Source organism: Diceros bicornis, chromosome 10 (genome assembly GCF_020826845.1).
Source record: "Diceros bicornis minor isolate mBicDic1 chromosome 10, mDicBic1.mat.cur, whole genome shotgun sequence".
Taxonomy (NCBI): Eukaryota; Metazoa; Chordata; class Mammalia; order Perissodactyla; family Rhinocerotidae; genus Diceros; species Diceros bicornis.
In genome coordinates this window covers 69,488,111-69,511,223 of record NC_080749.1, presented here as the reverse complement: position 1 = coordinate 69,511,223, position 23,113 = coordinate 69,488,111, and the positions used below count along the sequence as shown (strand labels likewise).

Here is a 23,113-nt window from a genome sequence, read left to right as displayed (position 1 = left end):
CTCCTAGACACGTTAAAAACAAAATATAGAATAATGGAGACCCATGCTACCTATTGCTTTTTGAAAAACATGAAAATATATTTATATTTGTTTGCATGTACATAAACAAACACTGGAAGGATGAAAAAGATCCTAATAAAACTACCTACATTGAGAAGAGGAACAGGGTAAAAAGGGAGGAATGGGAGTGCAACTTTTTTGTACGACCTATTTACATAGTTTTGGCTTCTATATTATGTAAAAGTGTTATGTATTTAAAAATATGTTTAACTTAAAAAAGAAATATACAAGTAAATACTACAAAAAACAGCCAAAAATGGTTGGAAGCAGTTGCCACTAGGGTGTGTATTCAGGAGGGGTGGGAGGTGGGAGCAGGGACCTGCTGAGTTTCATTATAAGCCCTGTGTACTACATGACTTCTTAAATCATGTACGTGTATTACTTTGATTAAAGAAAACATTTAAATAAAGCACTCAAAAAGTAAATTTTGTATAATACAGTTAGGAAAATGAAAAATCACTAAATCAGCTCCTGATTAGCCAAAAAAAAAAAAAAACTCTGTAAATAATCCTGCAATACTGCTGCATATTCCTACTCTCTTCCCTTTAGTCTTCATAATTTTACTTGTCAGTTTGTGAATATGCGGGTTCTCGAGACAGGGTAGAAAAGGAAGCTGCTATGAGTTAGGGAAAATAACGGTGGTGACAGCAAATGCCTGTAACGGTAGTTTTCAAACTTGAATATGCACAAGAATTATCTGGGATGCTTATGAAAGCTTGGATTCGAAGGCTCCACCCCCAGAGACCATGATTTATGAGGGCTGGGGAGGGTGCTCAGGACGTGGTTTTTCCACACCTCTCAGTTACTCTAATGCAAGAGGCCATGAGCATCTACTCAGAGGCGGGGCATGCGCGACTGATGGAGCGCTGGAAATCAGGGTCCACGTGGAACCCAGGGAGCAAAAGCAAAATGGACCCACACCTGCAGACAATGCTTAGGGTTCAAGTGAAGATAAGACCAAGAAAAATACGGCGCGTTTACATTAAATTTTAAAACCGCAATTGCCTTTCAACATTAAGTTTTTTATTTCAAATGCATGTTCCATATTCTACTTGCTAGTAATAAAATTATCTTCCAATTTTCCCTTAAATGCTGGTCAATGGAGTCTTTCTCTATTCAGCTAATCTCATTAGATTACAAACACCTTGCAAAAGGAACCACTCTGCTTCCTCTGCGAGTTCAACAAGTTCATGTAGTTAGTGGGCGTACAAGTAAGTCTATAAACGCTGACTAACTAAATCCCATCACCACACTCAAAACCAAAGCATCTGAGTGAGAGACGAATGTCTAAAACCACCCGCAGAACAATGCTGCAGTGCTAGGGAGCTGTCTTTCAAAAGACAGAAGACAACAGAGAATTAAACAAAACAACAAAAAGCACTTCGGCGATAATGTTTTGAAAAGTCACTTCGCTGTTTAATTTTACAGAACTATAATCATACTCCTACTTTTTGAGAAATGCTTATATTCTATCAATGGACGGTGTTTCACACTCTACTTCTATCAAGCAATACAAAAAATACTGCCAATTAGTTAAACACTTACTTGGTGGTTCTGTAAGTATATTTATAGGTGACTTCTCGAGAAATCTGCCTAGCCAGGGCAAAAAGTTCATCTCTTCTCGTCAGCAGGGCATTATCCTTCACACAGAGCTGAGCGGCCGCTTCATTAACAGTGAGCTGCATATCCAAAATAAAGTTGTAAAAATTACAAACATTTTTATTTCATTAATAGGCAAAATGTTTCACTTAAAGATATGAAAATGTCACAGAATTATACAATGAAATCATAATTTATAAAAATCAGGATGGTCTTTATTCCTAATTGGTTCTAATGCCTAATTTCAGAAGAAAACCAAGTTCATCTACCATCTCTCAGAACTCAAACTGATCAACATAGTACCTTGGTTTTATTTATTTACATGTTTTATCTATTTTTGTTTAGGTATGAGAGGTTATGGAAAATAAGCAAAATAAAAACAAAAAGTAAAAAATGTTCTGCATCTCATTTTTCTAATGAAAAACCAAGGGATTTGATTATATGATCTACGGTGATAATATTCCCCTACCTAACAGTGAGCATACACTGTCTGACAGATATTTTTTTTTCAATGTGAACTGACATGAAAATTCTTAGACAGGAATAAAAATCAAATTATTTTATTTAAATATTTATCAAATCACTTAGTAAAAAATAGAGTTATCACAAACTAGGGTTATAATGGAAAATCAAGGTCTTGGAGTCACTAAATCTCTAAGATTCATCTAATTCTACTCTTTCACCTAAGTGTTAAATACTGCCAATACCAAGTTGCTAGCTGACCAAACACCTTGTACTAAAACTTAAAATAGTAATCGTTATCCTAAACTCAAAACCTATAGTTGTTCAATAAACTAGAAAATGTTTTTTTCACATAATTTTGTCAATTTAAATAGATGTAAGAAACTGCCAAGAGGTATATCAAACAAACTTTTTTAAAAAGCAAGAAACATACTCATTCAAGGCATGACTGATGGCCAGAAGAGGACGTGATTTGATGGCAGACAGACCCGAGAGGAGCTCGTTCCACACTTACCAGCTGTGTGACTCTGGACAGGTAAAAACCTCTTAGAGCCTCAGCTTTCTCAGAGGCAAAGCGGGTAACATCACCACCTCAAAGGACTCAAACGAGGGGAATGACGAGACAAATGCGGCACAAAGCTGTTGTTAGTGTGAGTTCTTGTTTTCCTCTCATAAGAAGTCAGGCATTTACTCTTTCTCCCAACCCAGGCATCCCACTTTATTCACAATAATTTTTCTTATTTAAAATTTTTCAAAATACAGAAAAGCAAAGGAGGAAAATAAATGCAGCATATAATCCTTCCATCCAGAATGACTATTAATATTTCTATGTAGACTATTCCAATATTTCACTGTGTATATATCACATATAAACGTATATGTGAATACAGATTTGTAATCTCCTTTCTTTCACTTATGTACGCTGTATTTTTTACTTTTATCAGGTATTAAGGAAGAGACTTGGTTTGTTTACATCAGCATCTGGCATGAGTTGAATGCCAATAAATATCCGTTGACTGATTTGACTTTAAATATTCTTTACAATATCATTTTTACTACCTAGACATTTAATGTTCCACTGCAGGAAAGGGCAATACATTATTTACCTCAACTTCACTCTGGACATTAAACTACCCCCATTTTTCATGTACTACAAAGGAGGCTGGAAAGAACATTCTTAAATGTGCATCTTTGCATGCATATTCAATTATTTCCTTGGAATAAATTCCCACAAATAGACTTGTTAGGTCACAGAATAAATTTTAAGAGATTTATATGTTTCATCAAATTACTCTCCAGAAAAGTTGCTCCAAATCGTAACACTACCAACAATTATATGGAGAGTCCTTTTCCCAGAATCTTGACCAACACTAGTTATTACCTTTTAAAAGCTTTACCAACTTGATATGCTTTCAATGATATTTGGTTATAATGTACATTTCTTTAACTAGAAAATTGAACCATTTTCTTATGTTTTTGACTTATTTTAAAATCTACTTGCTCATGGCAGTCACCTGTTTCTGTTACTGCACTACTTTGTTTCCCACAGACTTCAGGAATTCTTTATGTTTTAAGAGCATTAACTCTTCATCATATGTAGTGGTTTGGTTTTTTTTTAATAGTCTGTCACTAGTCTTATAGTTTTTGTCTTGGGTGCCATGCACAGAAATTCCCTTCTCACCCTAATAATACGTAAACATTCTCCTATAATTTAGTCTAACAGTTTTTTTTTCTACTTAAGTATTTAATCCATCTAGAATGTGTTATGGTTTACAGTATATGGTGTGATATAGATTAGCTATTTAACATCCTTCTCCCCAGATTTCTGACTGTAATTTACACTGGCTTATTCTCAGAGAACGTGGCTACCGACAACAAGATTATAATAAGCCCAGGCTTCCTATTTTAAACCCATAGCTGAACATGAAAGCATAATAGGAGGAATTTATTTTCAGTCTTCTCCCCTCCTGCTAAAGAATCATCAATAGATAAATTTCTTCCCTTAGTGCTTTTGAAAGACACAATGTTACTGGAGCTAAAAGTAAAATATACTTTAAAGAATGATTTCCTAAATAAATTAACTTCAATTTCAGCTTAGCAGTAGCTACCATGACCTTGAAGACCCTTCTCAAGTTGCTTTTTATGTAGCTGTTTCTTTTTTGTATTCATAAATCTAAATCAGTTTGGAGAACTTCTGATTGTCAGTAAGATATTTTAATTGACATTTCAGAGGTACCAATTTATGCACAACCACAGAAAATAACTTTTCAACATAAACTGAAAACAACGTTCTAGTATTTCTTCCATCATCCTACCAGAAACCAAGAAAAACAAACATAACACATTCTTTGTTACTGAATTCAGGCTCCAACAGACCAAAAAAGTAGATTGAACTCTCCAGGCCCACAAGGAACCTTCTGGTAGAAAAGCTGAGGCTGGAGAAATAACCACAGTTCAGCCCAGGTTGTAATAAGAAGCCGACTCATCAAGCTTCCCCCTCAAAGAGCATTTTCTGTCAGTGTTTTCTAGATTTCATGTTCCCAGTTGCTAATAATTAAATAACTACTATGATATATTTAAAAAAGAAAAATGATACAAATACTCCAAAACAGTAGTCGCTCACTGCAGCACCATGCTAGCTTTTTAAAAATTCTAAGTTTCCAATTCTGTTAAAAGTATAAAATACGATTTTCTCCCAGATTGGTTTACTTACTTCCTCCACTTCCTACAAACCAGGCCATACCTAGCCAGGTCCTAAGACCATCAGTGATGCTTTAGATTAAAAAAAAAGTGTTTCTAACAATGATTCATTCCATAATTCTTCACTGTATGCCGTACAATACATTTGAAAACAAGTATAAAAATGCACATAAGAAAGAGAATTTGAGGTACTTGTGAGAGTTGAAAATTTTTTTTCAGGTGTAGATACTTCCTGATTTTCATCCACTAGTGACCGACATACAGCTAGCTCCATGTCTTGAAAGATGAAAAGAACAGTGTCCATACCGTTTACATGAAGAAAATTCTCAGAAACACTACCAACAGCAAATTAAGAATAAGTCATATATTTCCTTATTGGAAATTGAGGACAAACTAGTAACATTCTTTAATCTTAGGAATTTAGAAAATCTCAAAAATGTTTCTCCCAGTTTAAATAGTCAAGTGAAAAAATGCAAAATTATCATAATACCTAAAAGGCACTCTTAATAGTACCTTCTTTCAATTCCCTCAGGATTTCATAATTTCTACCAAGCTCTTGGATGGTTACTAGTTTGAAGAAAGCTTCCTGATTCATAAACTACTATCCTAAACTATATTATTGGACCAGATTCACATTCTTGAGTTACAAGTAACAAGTGGTCTAAGTTTCAAATACATAAGCCATATTTTCCAAAGCCCTCACTCCGACACCTCAACCTACCGGCATTCATTTTGAGTGTTCTCTTATTTTGGGAAACCTACAACGGTCTCATTACTTAAATACCACCTGTACCTATTTATGCAAAGAAGGAAAGAGCCCCTTAGCAAAAGCAAAGCATGAAATAATTCGTTTCAGATTTTTTCTAAAGTAAGGTAGGATTTAAAAAAAAAACAAAAGTGAAGTTGATTGGGTTTACTAAAGTCATCTCTTTAACATACTTTTGCTTTGATAAAAATACAGGTCTTCTGACTCAACTTTGTGTTTCATCTACTACATTTTAAAAATTATATGTAAACTGGATTAAAGCATGAAACTAAAATTACCAACAGGTTTTGCCCTCTGTTTTCTATTAATGATAACCATAATAGCCTTTTAGTAGACTCCTCTGTTAGTTCACAGGTAATAAAAGTGCCAAAGTGTATCTGAATTATAATGCTAAGTGCATTTTCTAGATCTACTCACAAGTTGTTGTGAGTCAGTTATTGTATGGCAACAATACCTAACTGCAAAAAGATATGCCCAAAATAGATAAAATCAGATTCACTGTGATTAAGTAATTCTGCTGACCAATTCTCTGATCTTAAGCTCCAGTATCCACTCATATCTAAAATCATTTATTTAAAAAGATCAGACAGTGAAATTGCTGAAAACAAGATTAATATACAAAAATCAGCCAGTGATAACAATTAAGAAAAAAATTTCATTTACATCTCTTTTATCTCTTATATATTTGCATATCCTATATAAACAAATTTAGTAAATAATTAAATTTTATAAATATATATATAATATAGACACTAAACATACAGTCATGCATCACATAACGACGTTTTGGTCAACGGTGGACCGCATATATGATGGCGGTCCCATAAGATAAGTACCATGTAGCCTAGGTGTGCAGTAGGCTATATAAACCATCTAGGTTTATGTAAGTACACTCTATGAGTTTGTACAATGACAAAATCAGCTAATGATGCATTTTTAGGACGTATCCTGGTCATTAAGCAATGCATCACTGTAATATATTATATACAGTATTTGACTTAACAAGAAATGTGCAAAACCTACGTGAACAAAGAACTATAAAATTACTGAGGAATAGAAAAGATCTAAATAAGTAAATACATAGACTATATTACTGTATGGGATTTTTCATTATTGTAAACATGTCAATTTTTTCCAAATCAATCTACACCTTTAAGGCATTTCTAATCAAATTCCAACAAAAATTTGGGGGAAATTTAACAAATGCATTAAAAATTTCATTTGGAAGGAGAAATGCATAAGATTACCTAAAAAACAGAAGCTGCAAAACAAGACTATTGAAGGGGCACTTGCCTTTCCAGATATCAAAATATATTATTTAGCTATGGTAATTAAAATAATTCTATACTGGTGAAGGAATAGACAATTAGACTAATGAAATCATACAGGACAAGATCAACAAATATTACTACTTCCATACTAAACTTCCACATGGCAAAACAGTCTGAAAGGTCAAAGGACAAATGATAATCTGGGAAAATGTTTACAACATAAGACAAAAGGTTAATATCCTTAAAATATAAACAGTTCTTACCAATCAATTTTTTAAAGACAAACAGTCCCAATATTAAAACAAAGTATATGAACATAAAATTGGATGCCTATTAAACATCTGTGTGGTAATGGGTTGTAATTAGTATTTTTGTGGTGAACATGATGTAGTCCATGCAGAAATAGAAGTACAATGATGTACACCTGAAATTTTTACAATGTTATAAACCAATGTTACTGCAATAAACAAAAAATTAAAAAAAATAAATAAAACATTGATTGAAAATTAAAAAAAATAAAAAAAGAGGAGGTCAGATGGCTGAAAGCTGCCTTGGGTGTGGTGATAATGTCACCAACTAGGTGCCTCGAGAAACTCAAAGGTGAGTTTGGAAGCAGTTAACTGTTTGTCCAAGTTGTTTCTTTGCTTTTGTGTGTTAAGGAGATGTAACCACCAGCCATCCTGCAACTGACCAAGCGAGAAACTCAATGGAGATGCAACCACCAACCATCCTAAAACTGACCAAGCCTCACCACAAGAGCTATGCCCATGACCTTTGCCTTACTTTTAATGCAAAGATCTCTCCAGGAGGAGCTTAGGCCGCATTATGTGGAAGCATGTTTTCCAACTGAGCCTGTGCAAGTGAATACCTGCCTCTCCCTTTTGAATATTCATTCCCCAACTGAAATAAAAGTTCCTGCTTCCCTTTGTTCGGGGACACCATGACTTTGGAAATGATTCCTCATGGCCTGCTATTTGCTGCAAATACACTTTACTTTGCGAGACAACTTCCACTGGTGTAGAGTCTTATTTAACTCACCAGGAGTCGAGCCCACTTGGTTCTGTAACAATAACAAAGGAAGCATAAATGGAGCAAGTACCATAGATAGAGGATATTCTGCTTCAAAAAGTCAAGGAAAATTATGGTTGAAGAAAAGTGAGAGAAGAAAGTTGGTGGCTTTTTGATTATTCAATAATGAAAACATTATGACAAAGATTTTAAAAGCATGAAACATTTTTACTAAACAAGTGCACATTGTTGCCCTCGCCTTGTGTCATGAACAGTGAAGAGTTGAGAGAAGAATTATTAGAATTCAGGATTAAGTCTGTGGTCTCAAACTAAGCTAATAACATTAACACATTTTATTTTATTCTTTTGTTGAGTTATAATTGCCATATAACATTGTGTAAATTAAAGGTGTACAACATATTGATTTGATACATTTACATTGAAATATGATTGCCATTGTGGTGTTAGCTAACACCTCTATTATATCACATAATTATCATTTCTTCCAGTGCTGGGAACAATTAAGATCTACTCTCTTAGCAAGTTTAATGTTTACAATATAGTTTTGTTGTCTGTAATCACTGCACTGTGTATTAGATTTCTAGGACTTACTGATCTACTAGTTATAAGTAACACATTTTAGAACATAGAGCACAACTAATGTGATAGCTAATGGACCATATAATATAGAAGTTGATGTTATATTTTATGGTCATACTGTATGAAGTTTTGCTGTATAATGCATGAGATGCTTGATTAAACACATATCCATTTTTGTTTAAAAAAAAAAAGTTGGGGGAAGACTAAATAAAAAAAAAAATAACTCTATACTGGTGAAGGAATAGACAATCAGACTAATGAAACCATACAGGACAAGATCAACAAATATTACTACTTCCATACTAAACTTCCACATGGCAAAACAGTCTGAAAGGTCAAAGGACAAATGATAATCTGGGAAAATGTTTACAACATAAGACAAAAGGTTAATATCCTTAAAATATAAACAGTTCTTACCAATCAATTTTTTAAAGACAAACAGTCCCAATATTAAAACAAAGTATATGAACATAAAATTGGATACCTATTAAACATCTGCAAAGATACTCATCCTCTAGTAAGTAAGAAAGTAAATTTGGGCAATGAAAATTTTTCATCTGTTAGACTGGCAAAGATTAATGACAAATGCAATATTAGCAAGAGTGTGGAGAAATGCACACTTGCACATAATGATAGTGGAAGTGTAAATTGTTGCAGCTTTTTCAGAAGGCAATATAGCAGTATCTACTAAAATATTAAATCTACATATTCTTTGATCCCATAATTTTACATGTTGGAATCTACTCTATAGAAAAAACATGCACAAGTCTGGAAGTGTGTGTGTATAATGTTCATGTACCACCATGTGTAACATCAAAAAAATGGAAACAACCTAAATGACATCAAAAAGTGAATGGTTAAGATAAACAGTACATTCATACTATGAAACACAATGCAACCCATAAACAAATAAGGTAGCTCTATGTGTAGTGACTACACATAGATATCTAATCGTATATTGTTACATTTAGTTTAAAAAAAAAGGAATTTGGAAAACAGTGTACAAAATATGATTCCATATTTGTACATGTAAAGAAAAGTATCTGAAAGTTTATAGATTCAATTACTTTACATCATTTTTTAATGATTGAATACTTTTACAATATGTATATATTCTTTTTCATGTTAAAGTACAAGTCCGGGGGGAAAGATTTAATGTTTCCAACATGAAATATGAAATAGTGCCTTCAACAGAACATTTTTTTAAAGAGGATTTCTTTCTTTCTTCTAAAGGATAATAGCTACAAAAAATTTAGCTATGAAATAGCCTTTTTAACTTTTGGAAATGCATTTATCTTCCAAGAATTTATTGGGTGCGTTAGACTCTGAGGATATAAGAATGGGGCATTATCTCTGCCTTGAAGAAACCCAAAGTATACTGGGAAGGACAGACTAGTATACAAATAAGCACAATAAAGTGTCAAAGTCACCTTGACAGTGCTGTATGTACGGATAAAAATAGAAAGGAAAGGAAAGGCACTCTACTTGGGAGAAAACATACTAAAAAAGATTTAAGCTTGTGCTTGAGCTAAATCTTAAAGCTGATGTGTTGGCCAGATGGACACAAAGAGCAAGGGAGTAAATGCAGGCGCTATATACGCACTCTTATACTTAAGCAGAATATTTGTGCATACAGTGCTACGAAGATAAAACAATGAGAATTTTTCATGCCAAAAGTCAAACCAAAACAATATAAATAATTCCAGATAAATGAAACCAAAGCTATAATTCTTCCAATATTCATCTAATATAATTTTGTTTTCTATGCTCGCTGAAAATTACTTTAAGTTCTGGTTATTTCTACAAAATGTTTTTTTCTAAAAAAAGTCTACAAAATGTTTTTTAAATAAATAGTTATATTTAAAATCCTTTTATTTCTTCATTAAAAAACAAACTGCCTTGTAAATGGAAAGACTTCATGCTTTCACTGTTTAAATTCTGGTATTTTTCTAAACGCCATCCTACCCCGTAGTTCCAAAGCTCAACGTGTTTGAGTTCAACATAAAAACACCCTAACACAATGAATACGGTCTAATCACAAGAGTTATATTTTGCTGACACCTAAATCTTTTTACTACTGCTTTCAGGCAGCGTATCTCCCCTTTGCTGCCAACTTCTCTCTTAGGAACACAACACGCCACGTATACACAAAGAACAAGGTGGGCTTCTACCTCATGAAGCGTGAGGTGTTTCCCATCCTTTCTCTTCGAGTCAAACCTGCCATAAATTGCACTGTATTTTCGAATCTCCTCCTCTTTGTGTGGATCGTCATCACTCATCTCAAAGATGTGACCAATCATTTTGGCCAACTTCTTGTTGGTTTTTAGCAGCTCTTTCACTTCGGTCAAGTCACTTTTTGGCAGCGTGGGGGCCATTCGCTCCACGCACTCGGCCACGGAGAGTGCAGCGGCAGCGTCCAGCGCCTCGCTGCTCTCCTTCGGGGAGGCGGGGGAGCCCAGGTCGGCTGGGGAGAGGCTATGCTCGCTCTCGGTGGCATGGTGGCTCTGCCAGAGTCTGGACTCACCGACGCCCTGCAGCGCTAAGCTCCCCACATCCGACTTCCCCTGTCCCAAGCTCTGCACACAGGTGGTGGCGGCACACTTGGGGAGTTTCAAGTGAGGTTCCCGGGCACTGCTATTCCTTTCATAACTGCTGCAGGTTATTCCCAGCCACGTGGGCGATCCCTCCGGTAATTTATAGATGGGTATGCTACTGACAGGCAGGGAAGTCAGCGGCTGATTGAAAAGGCCAGGGTTTGTAACCCAGTCTCTCAAAGCCTTCTGGAGCCTTCTAACATGAAGGGGCTTGCTGGCCATGCCTACGAGTGCCATGATTTCCAAGAATTCCTCTTCTCCAGCTTCACAGAGCTGCTGTACATCATCGCCACCTTGTTGGATAAAGGCATCAAAATAAGAAAGTAGATTGGCTTTTTGTAATATTCTATACAGCTGCAACTCCCCCAGGGTCCTGGGTAAGGCTGCGGCCATTACTGTGGATGGGCTTAACCTGCAAAAAGAAGAGAGGAAATACTCATCACACCTGCTCCAAACTTCTTAAACCTGTTGGTTAGACAGGACAGGATTTAAGAACGCAGTACGGGAAGAACAAAAGAGCATTTGCACAGGAACATACTATTAAGGAAGCATTCTCTCCACATGTTATCTCATTTTACACTCCCAAGAAGCCTAACGGTCAGTATAATTGTTTTCATTTTAAAGAGAAAAATATAAAGGCTCAAGGAAGATAAGTAATCTGCCTGAGATCTCACAACTAGTTAAGGAGGAGTCTGGGGACTCAAACCAAGGCTCTATGTTCCATGTTTTTGACTATTCACTTTGCTGCCTCCATAGTATGCACAGAGGTGAAGTGAAGGATAAGCAAAGTCAGGAGGAGGTAAGAAGCATATGAGGTTACCATTTGCTGAACACTGATTTTGTGTAAGACAGTATGATAAACACTTTGCATTACGTTATGTCTAATCCTCATGACAGCCCTGCAACATAGGTACAGTTCTTCCCATTTTATACAGAAAAATTAGCAAGATTAGTTTGGCAGGCAGAGGAAGATGGATTTCAGTATGAATTGGAGGTGAGAAGATAGAAGGTGGTATATTTAGGAACCGAGAAAAAAAGAGGCAGGAAAAATTCAAACAAATAAATGACAAGACTTGGTGATCACTTAATGTGTAAGTGACTAAGAAGAGGCAAGAGTTACCATTTATTGACACTTTCTGTGGTTCCAGGAAGAGAAGAGTTAGAGATGACTATGGGATTACCCATGTCAGAGTCTATAACTGTGACAGGCATTGGGGATACAGAAAATTCAGGATGATGGGATTCCCTTTGAAACACATGGCACTTGAACATGGTACAAGGTAGAATGCTTAAGAAGAACTGCCCTGCATTCAAGATAACAGCCTGGAGTCTAAGTGTGTATACAGGTTAGAGATACAGCATGAAACCAGAGAGGGTGGGAGAGCCCTCCAAAGAAGCAGCAAGAGAGCCTAAGACAGAGTAAGGAAGAAACAGTTTCAGGAGCCAAGCACAACAGAGAAGCCTGCCTTTAAAGAGATAGAACAAGACCCAGCAAAGTACTTCTTGACCCCTTAGCAGCCTTTAAAAGTTATTACACAGTTGCCTGGAGACCTCCCACATACAAAGAGGAGCTGGCCAAGTACTTCTGTTTAAGAGAAACAAACTTGTAATCAATGCACTCTTAAGACTAAAAGGACCCTGCAGCCCTTTATGGAGAAAAATTACAGAAGGCCCAAAGCATACATACATCAGAGGAAAACGGAAGCTCCACTCTCAACTCAAAATAGTACGGAGCAATTATTAACCGGGAGATGATGCAAGCAGGGGATTATTAGGAACATCCCTGAAGGCCAGGAGGTCACCAAATCTGGGACTTTCACTTTTTGCCATCAATCAGAATGCTACACAAAATTCTAGTCTCATTCATCCCATCTAAGGAGAAGGCATCTCCCTACCACCCTAAGGACTGACTCCTGGGAAGCCCAGCTCCTGGAACCTCTGTGTTATCCACTATCCGCTTTGATCAACTAGTGACCTCCTCAAATTTTATGGCTCTTTATTTTACAAGGGCAATGCCAGGTGACTTCCAAGAGACACATAAAAGATTGAATTGGGGCCTAGTAACTTCTGTTGACATGCAGGAAATCAGCTGGGATGCTTCTGAAAAATAGTTTCCCAGGTCCCTCAGTTGCATCCCAGAAGATTCCCATGATTGGGCAAATTTGGCAAATGACACTAGAAGATCCCTATTTAGTACATCCTTTGGGCACCACAAACTCCTACGTGTTCTGTGATCATCTAGGCTCTTTAAGTTCACTTTCATCTTCATGACACTGCAGTCCTCCGGATAAAAACATTCTCGCTTCTTCAAAATCACCCACAGGAGGATCTGCTTGTTCTCCCACTCCAGGAGAGACTCTCCAGGGAGTCTATCATCCAGCTGGACACTAAGCCACAAAAACATAGCTCTCTGGAGTTACTGACACAAGGGAAAGTCTGTACTGAACTACATTATACCAAATAGAAGGGCTTCTAGAAAGTGTCTGAGGTGGAAGAAACGAAACTTACTTTCCCATCATACACCTAATTCAATAGCTCCACAGGCTTTCAACTCAAGAGCATACAAAGAAATACATATACACACATACAAATATATGTGTACACACACACAATCTTTTTTATAGGAGGACTGTAACCTTTCAAGGATTATGGTGTCATCAATTATCTCACCAAATGTACTCCCCAAATTATAGAAAAAGATTACAAGAGAAAATCTAGATGAATAGTTTTTGAATCTTTTTATGAGCAATAAGAAAAGAATACCTATTAAGACATATAAAAGAGAAACTTAAGAAAAGGAGAGCTAAAGACACAAACTTAAGTTTTATTCTTCTGAGATAAGGCAATGATTTTAAAAATATTAATTTTCAACTTTTATTCTTTCTCATCTTTACCCAGAAAGAAAGGAAACCCCTTCGTTCCTAAGAGAAAGCCCTTATGAACCAGTAAGAAAGAAGTAGTTGTGAATATACTCGCTCTGTCAGGACTGATAGGACCAAGTGTACATTTCCAAAGTCAAGACACCAGATGAAAGACAAATAAGTGAGCCATTCAGAGTCCCAGCAGGCTTTCTGAAGGCCCACATTCACTGCTGGGAAAGGAGTTGTCTCCCTAAGCTTTTGCTTTAGGAGAATGTTTCAGTTTCCTACAAAAGCCTGTTGTGATAATTTAAACACCCACTACTTCATACATTAACTTGATTTGATTTAAAAGAAAATTTTTATAAGATGAGATTTTCTGTTTTTACGAACTATGTATCTGTTCATGCTTCAACATGAAGGTCAAATAAGAGAAAGCTTCTATCTGCATCTCTCCAAACTGAAGTCAATATAAAAAGGATCCTAACCCAACAGTATACCCAGGTAGCTAACAGTACAGTAAATCTACTCAGCTGAAAACCAGTTACCTGGCCTTTTCAAGATACGCTGGAACAACCATGCTGAGTCTGACCTTTTTATGAATTCCACAGGTAAGAGAAACCAGTTACTCATTCTCACTGCATTCAGAAGCTACAGCAACGGCCGGCGTGCAGCCTGCATGCAGCAAACCTCCACTTGCACCAGCATGAATGTTCCTCAGCCGGTCGGTGGTTCAAGAGGAAGAGGAATTCCACAACAATGGATTTAAGGCCATTTGTTGTTGTTTGTTATTCACTGATTTGTTTTAAATGGTAATGATTTGTTCCAGAACCTTAAAAAAACAAACTCACTTTGGCTCCTCAAGGGGTAGGATCAGTCATCTGCCAGATTCAAACTATGCAAAGTCAAATAAGGAACTAGTTTGGTCCAGAAAACTTCACTGGTCAACTCCTGCTTCGTCCTTGAACCACCAGGAAGCACTTAATATGGATGTGGGAAACACCACTTCCCTGGCATTCTCCAAGCTGGGATGTGGGGACTTAGGGTAGGACAAAGGCCTTTAATGGTCACTGGGACAAGAACCATTCCTTCAAACCTGCCTCAAGCTGTTCCAAGAAGCTACACCCTGCCTTCTGGTGAGACCCTCACAAAACCCTAAAGGTATCACCGGCCTCTCTCTCTAACCTCCCCCAGCTTGACATCACTCCTTGAAATGCTCTTCTCTTCACTTTCCCTTATTATATTCTAAGTGTAAGAATTCCCCCAAAGGTTTATATTAGATCTCTTTTCTATTGTCTTTCCATATTCTCCCTTGATGATCTCATCTACTCCCAGGCTTCAATTAACACCTAAAGTAGACTGACCTCCAAATTGTTATCTGTAGCCTGATCAGTGTTCACTGCCCAGAGGCCACGGAGTTACTGCAAACTGTTCTTAAATCCAAATGCACACCAAGCACTGTAAATCCAAATGCACACCAAGCACTTTTACTGCTGGTAAAAAAGATGCCTCTCACACACAGGTCTACTTTGCAAATGAAAGTAAATATACACTTTGTGATTCAATAAAATATAAAGTCATTTAAAAGCGTAACCGGGGGCCAGCCTACTGGCGTACTGGTTGAGTTTGGCGTGCTCTGCTTCAGCAGCCCAGGGTTCGCTGGTTTGGATCCCAGGCACGCACCTACACCACTCATCAGCCATGCTGTGGCGGTGACCCACATACAAAATAGGGGAAGATGGGCAAAGACGTTAGCTCAGTGCCAATCTTCCTCAAGCAAAAAGAGGAAGACCGGCAACAGGTGTTAGCTCAGGGCCAATCCTTCTCACCAAAAAAAAAAAGGTGTTAACTGAATTCATAGTAGTTTTTGTCATTATACGTATTCTCAATCAACAAATACTAAAAGTAAAATTATCAATGAATATTTGCAATTCTTTTACTTAAAAAGCAATCTTTATACCTGAAAAGTTTGGGAGGCATCACACCAATCATTTTTCTGATAATTCAGCATTTCCACTACCACTGGGAGATTTCAAAATCTCAAATTTGATAAGTCCAAAAGCAAGTATGTTATCTCATGTTCCTCCCTTCTTCCAGACTCCCAAATCTATTCTCCCCAACTCTCTTATTTCTTCCAGTTTCCTGGATTCATAAAAGCAGGGATTCCATCTTTGTGTTTTCCTCTTCCTTCCTCAAATCTACATGTCCTTAGGCCAGGCTACACCACCACATTTTTTCTTTCTCTGCCTCCAAAGCACCTAATTCTAGTTTTCCTTGCTTCTTGCTCCAACTATGAAAACAGCTTCCTCACCTTCATTCAACACATCCCACACTGCCAACTTCATTTTCCTAAAGTACAGGTGTGGCTCTTTACTTACCTGGGCAAATTTCCCCACTGCAGAGAAAAAGAAATCCAAATTACTCATATAGGCAACCCAGACCCAAACCTATCCTTCCAGCCTTCTCTCTGGTCCCTAACATGCCCCATGCTCCTGCCAAACAGATATACTGGGCACTCCTCAAATGCGTCTCCCACTTCCCTGCCCCTGTGCCAGACATCATTCTCCCTTCTACCTCCACGGCCTTTTCCATAAAGCCTCTCCCACACTCCCCAGCTATAGGTGTCTACTCCCTTCTCTAAACCCCACAATACTTTCTCTTTTTCTCTCATTTTTCCCCCCACTTATTCCAATATGCCAGTTACTGAGCCAGTCCTGGGGATACAGAAGAAAGATGGTCCTTCATGGAGAATCAGTTAAGAAGGAGGAGACAGACAAGTAAGCAGACATGTCAGCACCGTGATAAATGCTACACAAAGTGTTATACATAAGGAGCCACTGAACAGAGAAGCCTTACCAGGCTCTGCAGAACAGGTTACCAGTACGTTATAAGCTCCCTGAGGGTAAGGACTAGGTTTTATTCATCTTATGTCCCCCTCTTTATTCATAGCAAAGTGTTCAATGTAGAATAACATCTAAGGCTGCTGTTGAATGAAAGCCAGCGTTTGAGTCAGATTCTGATCAGTAGCCTCCTTTCCTATTGAAAAGGGACACCCTCTGAGTAAATTGGTGTCCCAGAGAATTACAATCTAATAACAGCACATCCTGCTACTTTACCTACAATCCTTTTCATTCTCTCATCCTCAATACTTCCTCTTTCTTATAAGGCTGTGTGGTGGATTCCCATAACACAGCTATTTTCCCAAGAGATCAAAGGGTGCTCTCCCAAATATAGGCACTACACATGCTTAGTGTTATAACAGACATCATGTGTTAGTCCAGCCCCAACACCAGCATTTTAAGAAGTCAATTTCAGTCATGAGAAATCCTAGGTCTTTTCCCTCTCTGTTCCTATAAATTAAAATGCAGTATAAGTTATCCTCAAATAATAAGTATCTATCTTATAAATGATCATTATATTCAAATGGATTCACAATCACTACTCTTGAATCCTCCTCTTCATGATGTAGGAAATATATATAAATATGTACACACATATATATTGTATATGTACATACACACACTTTTATGAAGTCTATGGCATTCCAAAGGAGAGAGACTCTTTCAGGAGTGGGAGAAACCAAGGGCAAAATTCCAGTAAGATCTGACTTATTTGTGCAGAGGACTATAAAGTCCTTCTTCCCAACAGAGCCTGAAATTTTTATTTTGAAATTATCTGAGCTAACAGCAGCCTCTTATAGACCTATAAAAAATGTGAAAAAACTCGGGAAAGGTTAAGAGCTCATGAGTCATTTACAGATTAAGATGAATTAGTTTCATCAGATTGTTTTCCCCTTAACATCTAGATGAGATCCGGTGCACACTAAGGGAATGAAAGACAGGGAAGGGAAAGGCAAGGAAGGAAGTGGGAAATCTGAGGGCAGAGACTACATTTACAGCCTCTGAAGCACCACCAACTTTGGGAGAGTATAGCTTGAAGGTGTACAGGCCTGGCTGGGGAGACGGGAGCGATAGGTACACTAAAGGTTGAAAAAGAAAAGGTTTATGAAAAGCCAGAATTTGGCTTAGGGAAGGATGGGCCTTAAACCTAGGAAATGAATTCTTCTCACTTTTGTCCTAGTCCTAGAACTCAAGCTAAAATAACGTAGTTCAGTTACATCATGGGTTACTTCAGATTGCAGGGTTGGCCTAGGTACCAACTCCTGTGTGTGTGTTTCAAGTACCAAACAATTTACCTAGGCAGATTTATTAGTAAACATTCAGTGATAGATCTTAAGTCAAGATATTTTTGAATCTTATTACTGTCACAGCTATGAATTAAACATTAGCTTCTAATGAATTAATAGTAATTTGGGTTAAAATGTTCTCCCCTATTGATTCTTTTCTGAATTCTGAATGAAGCCAGAAAAAAACTTCTTACAGACTCCTTAAAATTTTAATGAAAATATTCAATGTGTCAGTTTAAATTTATTTAACAAAATTAGAAAAAAGTAAATCAGATTTATTATGCTACTAAACAACAACTACGCACTAACTACAATACCAATACTAGTATTTCATATAATATGGCTGGAAATTCTTCAATCAATTAACAGTCAAGTCATCCAACAAACAGTAACTGCCCTGTGAGCATGTAGTATGCATGCAGTATACATAAATTTTATCATTTTTCAGAAATTTCTCTTTAAATATTATTAAATTAACAAACTAACATGCAAATTAACATGTAGTGGCCTAAACACAACGTACTGAGAAATAACAAACTACTTGAAAGCTTAATGGTATGTTTTAGCTGTGAGGATTCTGACAAGATGAGGATTACTATTTTTTCCCAACATCAACTTCTCTAATTTCCCCCTTGTTCCATTATCAAGTTTAAGAGAGTATATTCTACTATTGTACTAGTTATTGAACATGTCCGATCAGAAAGGAAATTTGCATTTAATATAATAACTGTGCTATTTTTCACTCTACTAAAAAGAATGTAAGAAGCAGGTAAGATAAAACTAAATCCAAAGCAAAGGGGCTAGGAACCTTATATTACACTTGAGTATTATTTATTCCCTAATATACTTAATAAATTCCACAACAAAATATGCATACCCAAGTTGATTATACATTAACAGGATCTTGAACTGTTTCAAACCCATATTACAAAACGGTCATTTCCGTGAAAGAAACATAAAATATATCATGGTTCTGTGGTATCCAGAATACAGCTTCAAATTTAAGGTAAATTTAAAGGTAAAGCTTTCATTTCCAATAAAGCACACGCATAGCACCAACAAAAACAGTCAGACTTAATATAATGGAACAGATGAGGCCCAAGTCTTAGGACAGAGTCCAGATCAACACACACAAAAAACTGCCATACTTCTGTTTCCATCCAACCATCTTTTACTTCAAATATTTAAAGTTCAAATACTTAAATTCTTCAAAGATTTCCCCCACTTCAATAAATTCTTCAAAGGTCTCCCCCACTTTGTAATATATATAATTTTTTCTTTCAAAGCATCCACAGTGCAAACTCCCAAAATCTTTAATAATAAACCAATACGTTCTTAAAGTGTGATTAAAAGAAAATATCCAACGCCTTAACTGATTCTCTAAATAACGAGAGAAATGAAAATCTATTAACTTTCCTATAGGGCATTGGATATTATTTACTAGTCACAAAAAAGGCAAATTTTAAATTAATTTAGCTCAGATTATTCAATTTTATTAATAATTCTGAAATAAGAAAGATGTCTTTATTAGATATCAAATTATTTACTAGGCATATAAACTCACTAAATTTCCCTGTATCAGCTATAGTATTCCTAAGGACTTTTGTCATTTTAATTACATCCATAATTAGCAGACAGAATGAAATAAAAGAAAAATTTACAATGCCTCAATGCTTTTATTATTATTATTATTCATACATTCACATATAACAGGAAATCACCAGAGCCAAGGAAAATGAAATTTTTCTAATACCAGGATGGCATATTCACTTTGGTGCAAGATGCTAAAAATGATGAAACAAGAAACCTTCCAATGGTTCCTTGAAATTATTTTCTGTCAAAATCTAATTTTCCAGTTTCTAATACCCAAACAGGAAGAAGTCTGACCTTGCCAGACATCTATGAATTCTCAAGAGAACCCTTCCATGCATCTTAATACCTGTCAGGACAACAATTTTTAAAATTTCATGAAAGGATAATATCAAATGTCTCAAATAATACCGAAAAATGGAGGAAAAAAGGATACCCTTGAATCTAAGAGCCACTTTTACTGGCTAGAAGCAGCTCTTTTAGGTTTTCAGGAAAATATCAGCCTCCCCCCAAAATAGACAAAGTAAACCCTATGCATCCTCTCTTCTAACATTTCTGAAAACCCACACATAAGTTATATCTTATAATTTGGTATGTTTTACAGGGAGAAATTTTTTAAAAAGTGAAAATCTAAGAATGTAATTCGCTGGGTGCACACTTTTCTAACAAAACAGCCTAGCATTCCCTACGTGACTAATCTATTTTAAATTCTGTTCCTCTGTTCCTATGCAATCTAATATTATCCATTAAAACTGCCAAAATATTTTTAAACAAGATCTGAGAATTTCCCTCTCAGCTTCTGATCTTTGCACTCCTTAAGTTTGCAGACACGTCACTGGCAAACCAAGTGGTAGTGACAGGTTACTCCAAATCAACTCTTTCGGATGAAATTTTAAATTGACAGCTACTCAAAAATTTCCCATGCTTCCCAGATCTCACGGTGTGAGAAATAAGTACTATATGCAAGTCAAGGATTCCTCCTGATCACCTGCTGCAAAATTTGGTCTGCGGAACCTACTAATGCATATTGCAAGTCAATCATCCTGTTCCCCTTAGCCTAAGATCTTACAACATTTAGGCTTCCTGGAAGTGTCGTTTCGTATCTTAAGCCTTGTGAACCCTGAGGTTGCAGGCCATAAACATATGATAGCACTTGCAACGTTTCTCCATGAATAAGGTCACACATTTCTGCATCCAAGGCGTGTACGTCCCACATGTGTCTGCAAATTCCACACTCGGCCTCAGCGAACACGAGTCTCCCGCTTCCCTGCACCTCGGTGCCAAGTTTCTCTAAGCCACTTCCAAGCAAAACTCTCCTGCTTTTAAAAAGAAAACTACATTCGCAAGGAGAGGATATCCAGGACGAAAATCAAGACTCTAAGTGCAACACAAAGTAAACAAACCAAGAAAAAGACTCTGCCCCCGGGAAAGGCGGCTGCAAAACTCTGGGGCCGACGCGCACCCCCCCTCCCGCGCAGCACACCAAGCGCCCCCCCGACCGCCGCGCCCCGACCCCAGCCCCGCGCGGAGAGTGGCCTCGGCACCCCGGATCTCCCGGGCAGAGACGCACAAGCCAGGCCCGCCGCCTCGCTCGCCATTCTCTCGCTGCCCTGCGCACCGAATTCTCTGGGAATCGCCCACACGAGCCCGAAGCTGCCCTCTCCTTCCGGCCGCGGCCGCGCGGGGCCCGCTCCCCCGGACGCCCACCCCGAGGGCCCACGCTGCCGGCGACGCCGCGCTCCAAGTTCGCCCGCGGCCGCTCGAGCGCGCCCGCACCGGCGGACGGCGAGTGGGTACGTACTCGGCCAGCGGCTGCAGCGGGCTGGGCGCGCGCTCCCCCGAGGACGGCTCAGCCCCGACTCCGAAGCGACGGCCCCCGGCTCTCCCTCCTCAGGCGGCTGCGGCGGCCGGGACGCCCCCGCTCCCATCGAGGGGGGAAGGGAAGGTGGTGGGCGCGCTCTCCCGACTCCCCCCCACCAGCTCGGGCTCGCCGCTCCTTCCTGCCCGCCAGCCCCGACGGCGCTCGCTCGGCCGCGGTGGCGGCGGCGGCTCCTCCCGGCTCGGGCGCGCGGGCGGCGGCGGCGGCACCTCCTCCGCCGCGTCCTCCCCCCTCCTCCCCTCCCTCCCCGCGCGCTGCACCCTCCCCCTCCCCCGCCCGCCTCCGCCGCCCCCACCCCCCGCGTGCTGTCACATTGGGAGATTCCGCTCTTGCTACATTCGCCGCTCCGGCTCCCGCCCACGCGCGGCCGAGTGACGCAGATCCCGGCGTGGGCCGCCGCGGGGCGGGGGCGGGGGTGGCGGCCGCCTGGGCCCGGGCTCGGCCTCTTCCCGCCGCCCCCTCCGCGGGAGCCGGAGGGCGGCCCATTCACACGGCAGCTGGGAGGAACCAAGTGGGCGCCGGGAGGGGGCGGCTCCCGCGAGTCCCGCTCCGGGCGGCGGAGGGGGCGGGAAGGAGGGCAGCGGCGGCGGCGGGGGAGGGGACGTCGCCTCGGGCCTGCTCTCCAGCTGCCGCGTGAACCGGGAAGGTTTGCAATTTAAAAAAAAAGAAATTTTTTTATTTTAATGTGTGAGGTTCCCAATATAGTATTTCAAAGAGCACACCCCGCCAAATCCGCCATCCCCCGGAGGCTGCCTGTGAAAAAGAGAGCGCGCGCTCGGCCCACGAATCTGGGCGCCGGGCTCGCCCCCGCCCCCGCGGGCTCCAGGCTGGGGGGCCAGGTGCGGCCCCACCACCCCCCAGCGGGCCCGGGCGCCCTGCGGGAAGTGGGCTCTAGCGGCTCGGAGGTGGGGCGGCAGGTGCGCGGCGCTGGAGGAAAAACTGGCGGTTCAGAGAGATCCTTCGCCTCGCGCATCTGGCCCCCTCCCCACTGCCGCCCTGGCGTTTGGAGTGGGGGAGGAGGGGAGGAATGGGAACCCACAAACCCGAAGTGCAGCTTTGACAAATGTCTTGCTTGCCGGGTAACTTAATTCCAACCTTCTCAGCCCTCCTGAAAACCTGCCTGCTATTTCACTGCTTAATATTTTCTATTTCCATGGTGTAGAAATCCGACGGCGCCAGTACTGTCCTGGGGTGTGTTAACATAAGAGTTCTCGAGGCACGCTATAGAATGTTTGAGTTTGGCTTGCATGAACTTTTCTAACCAAAGAAGGTATTAAAATACCTCCAAAAATGTACTTAACCTATTGCCAAAAAATTGGAAATTTGTTTTAGAATCTGTTTTTCCTTTCTTTGCAAAAATGGAGAAATGAAAGAATTCCCCGAATTTTAGCGTTGTGTTCTTGAAGGGTAGAGAGCATTTAGTAAATATAAAACTACTGCAAATACAGGTAGAATCCCCTTTTAACATACGTATAAAAATCCAATTACAGGAGGCCATTCCCACATCTTGGCTGGCCTCCCAGAGCGTCCCTACTTTGCT

At 39.2% G+C, this 23,113-nt stretch overlaps 1 protein-coding gene across 1 annotated transcript in view; it reads right to left on the bottom strand.

Moving 5' to 3' along the window:
- The window catches only part of NAB1 (NGFI-A binding protein 1), a 42,795-nt gene extending 21,045 nt beyond the window's left edge, over positions 1-21,750 (bottom strand). The window contains exons 1-3 of the mRNA XM_058549444.1: positions 21,496-21,750; positions 10,638-11,472; positions 1,606-1,739 (exon numbers count right to left, since the gene is read on the bottom strand). Of these exons, the coding sequence (XP_058405427.1) occupies positions 1,606-1,739; positions 10,638-11,453 (950 nt within the window). The 5' untranslated portion in view covers positions 11,454-11,472; positions 21,496-21,750. The remainder of the gene's footprint in view (positions 1-1,605; positions 1,740-10,637; positions 11,473-21,495) is intronic.
- Between the last annotated feature and the right edge of the window lie 1,363 nt (positions 21,751-23,113).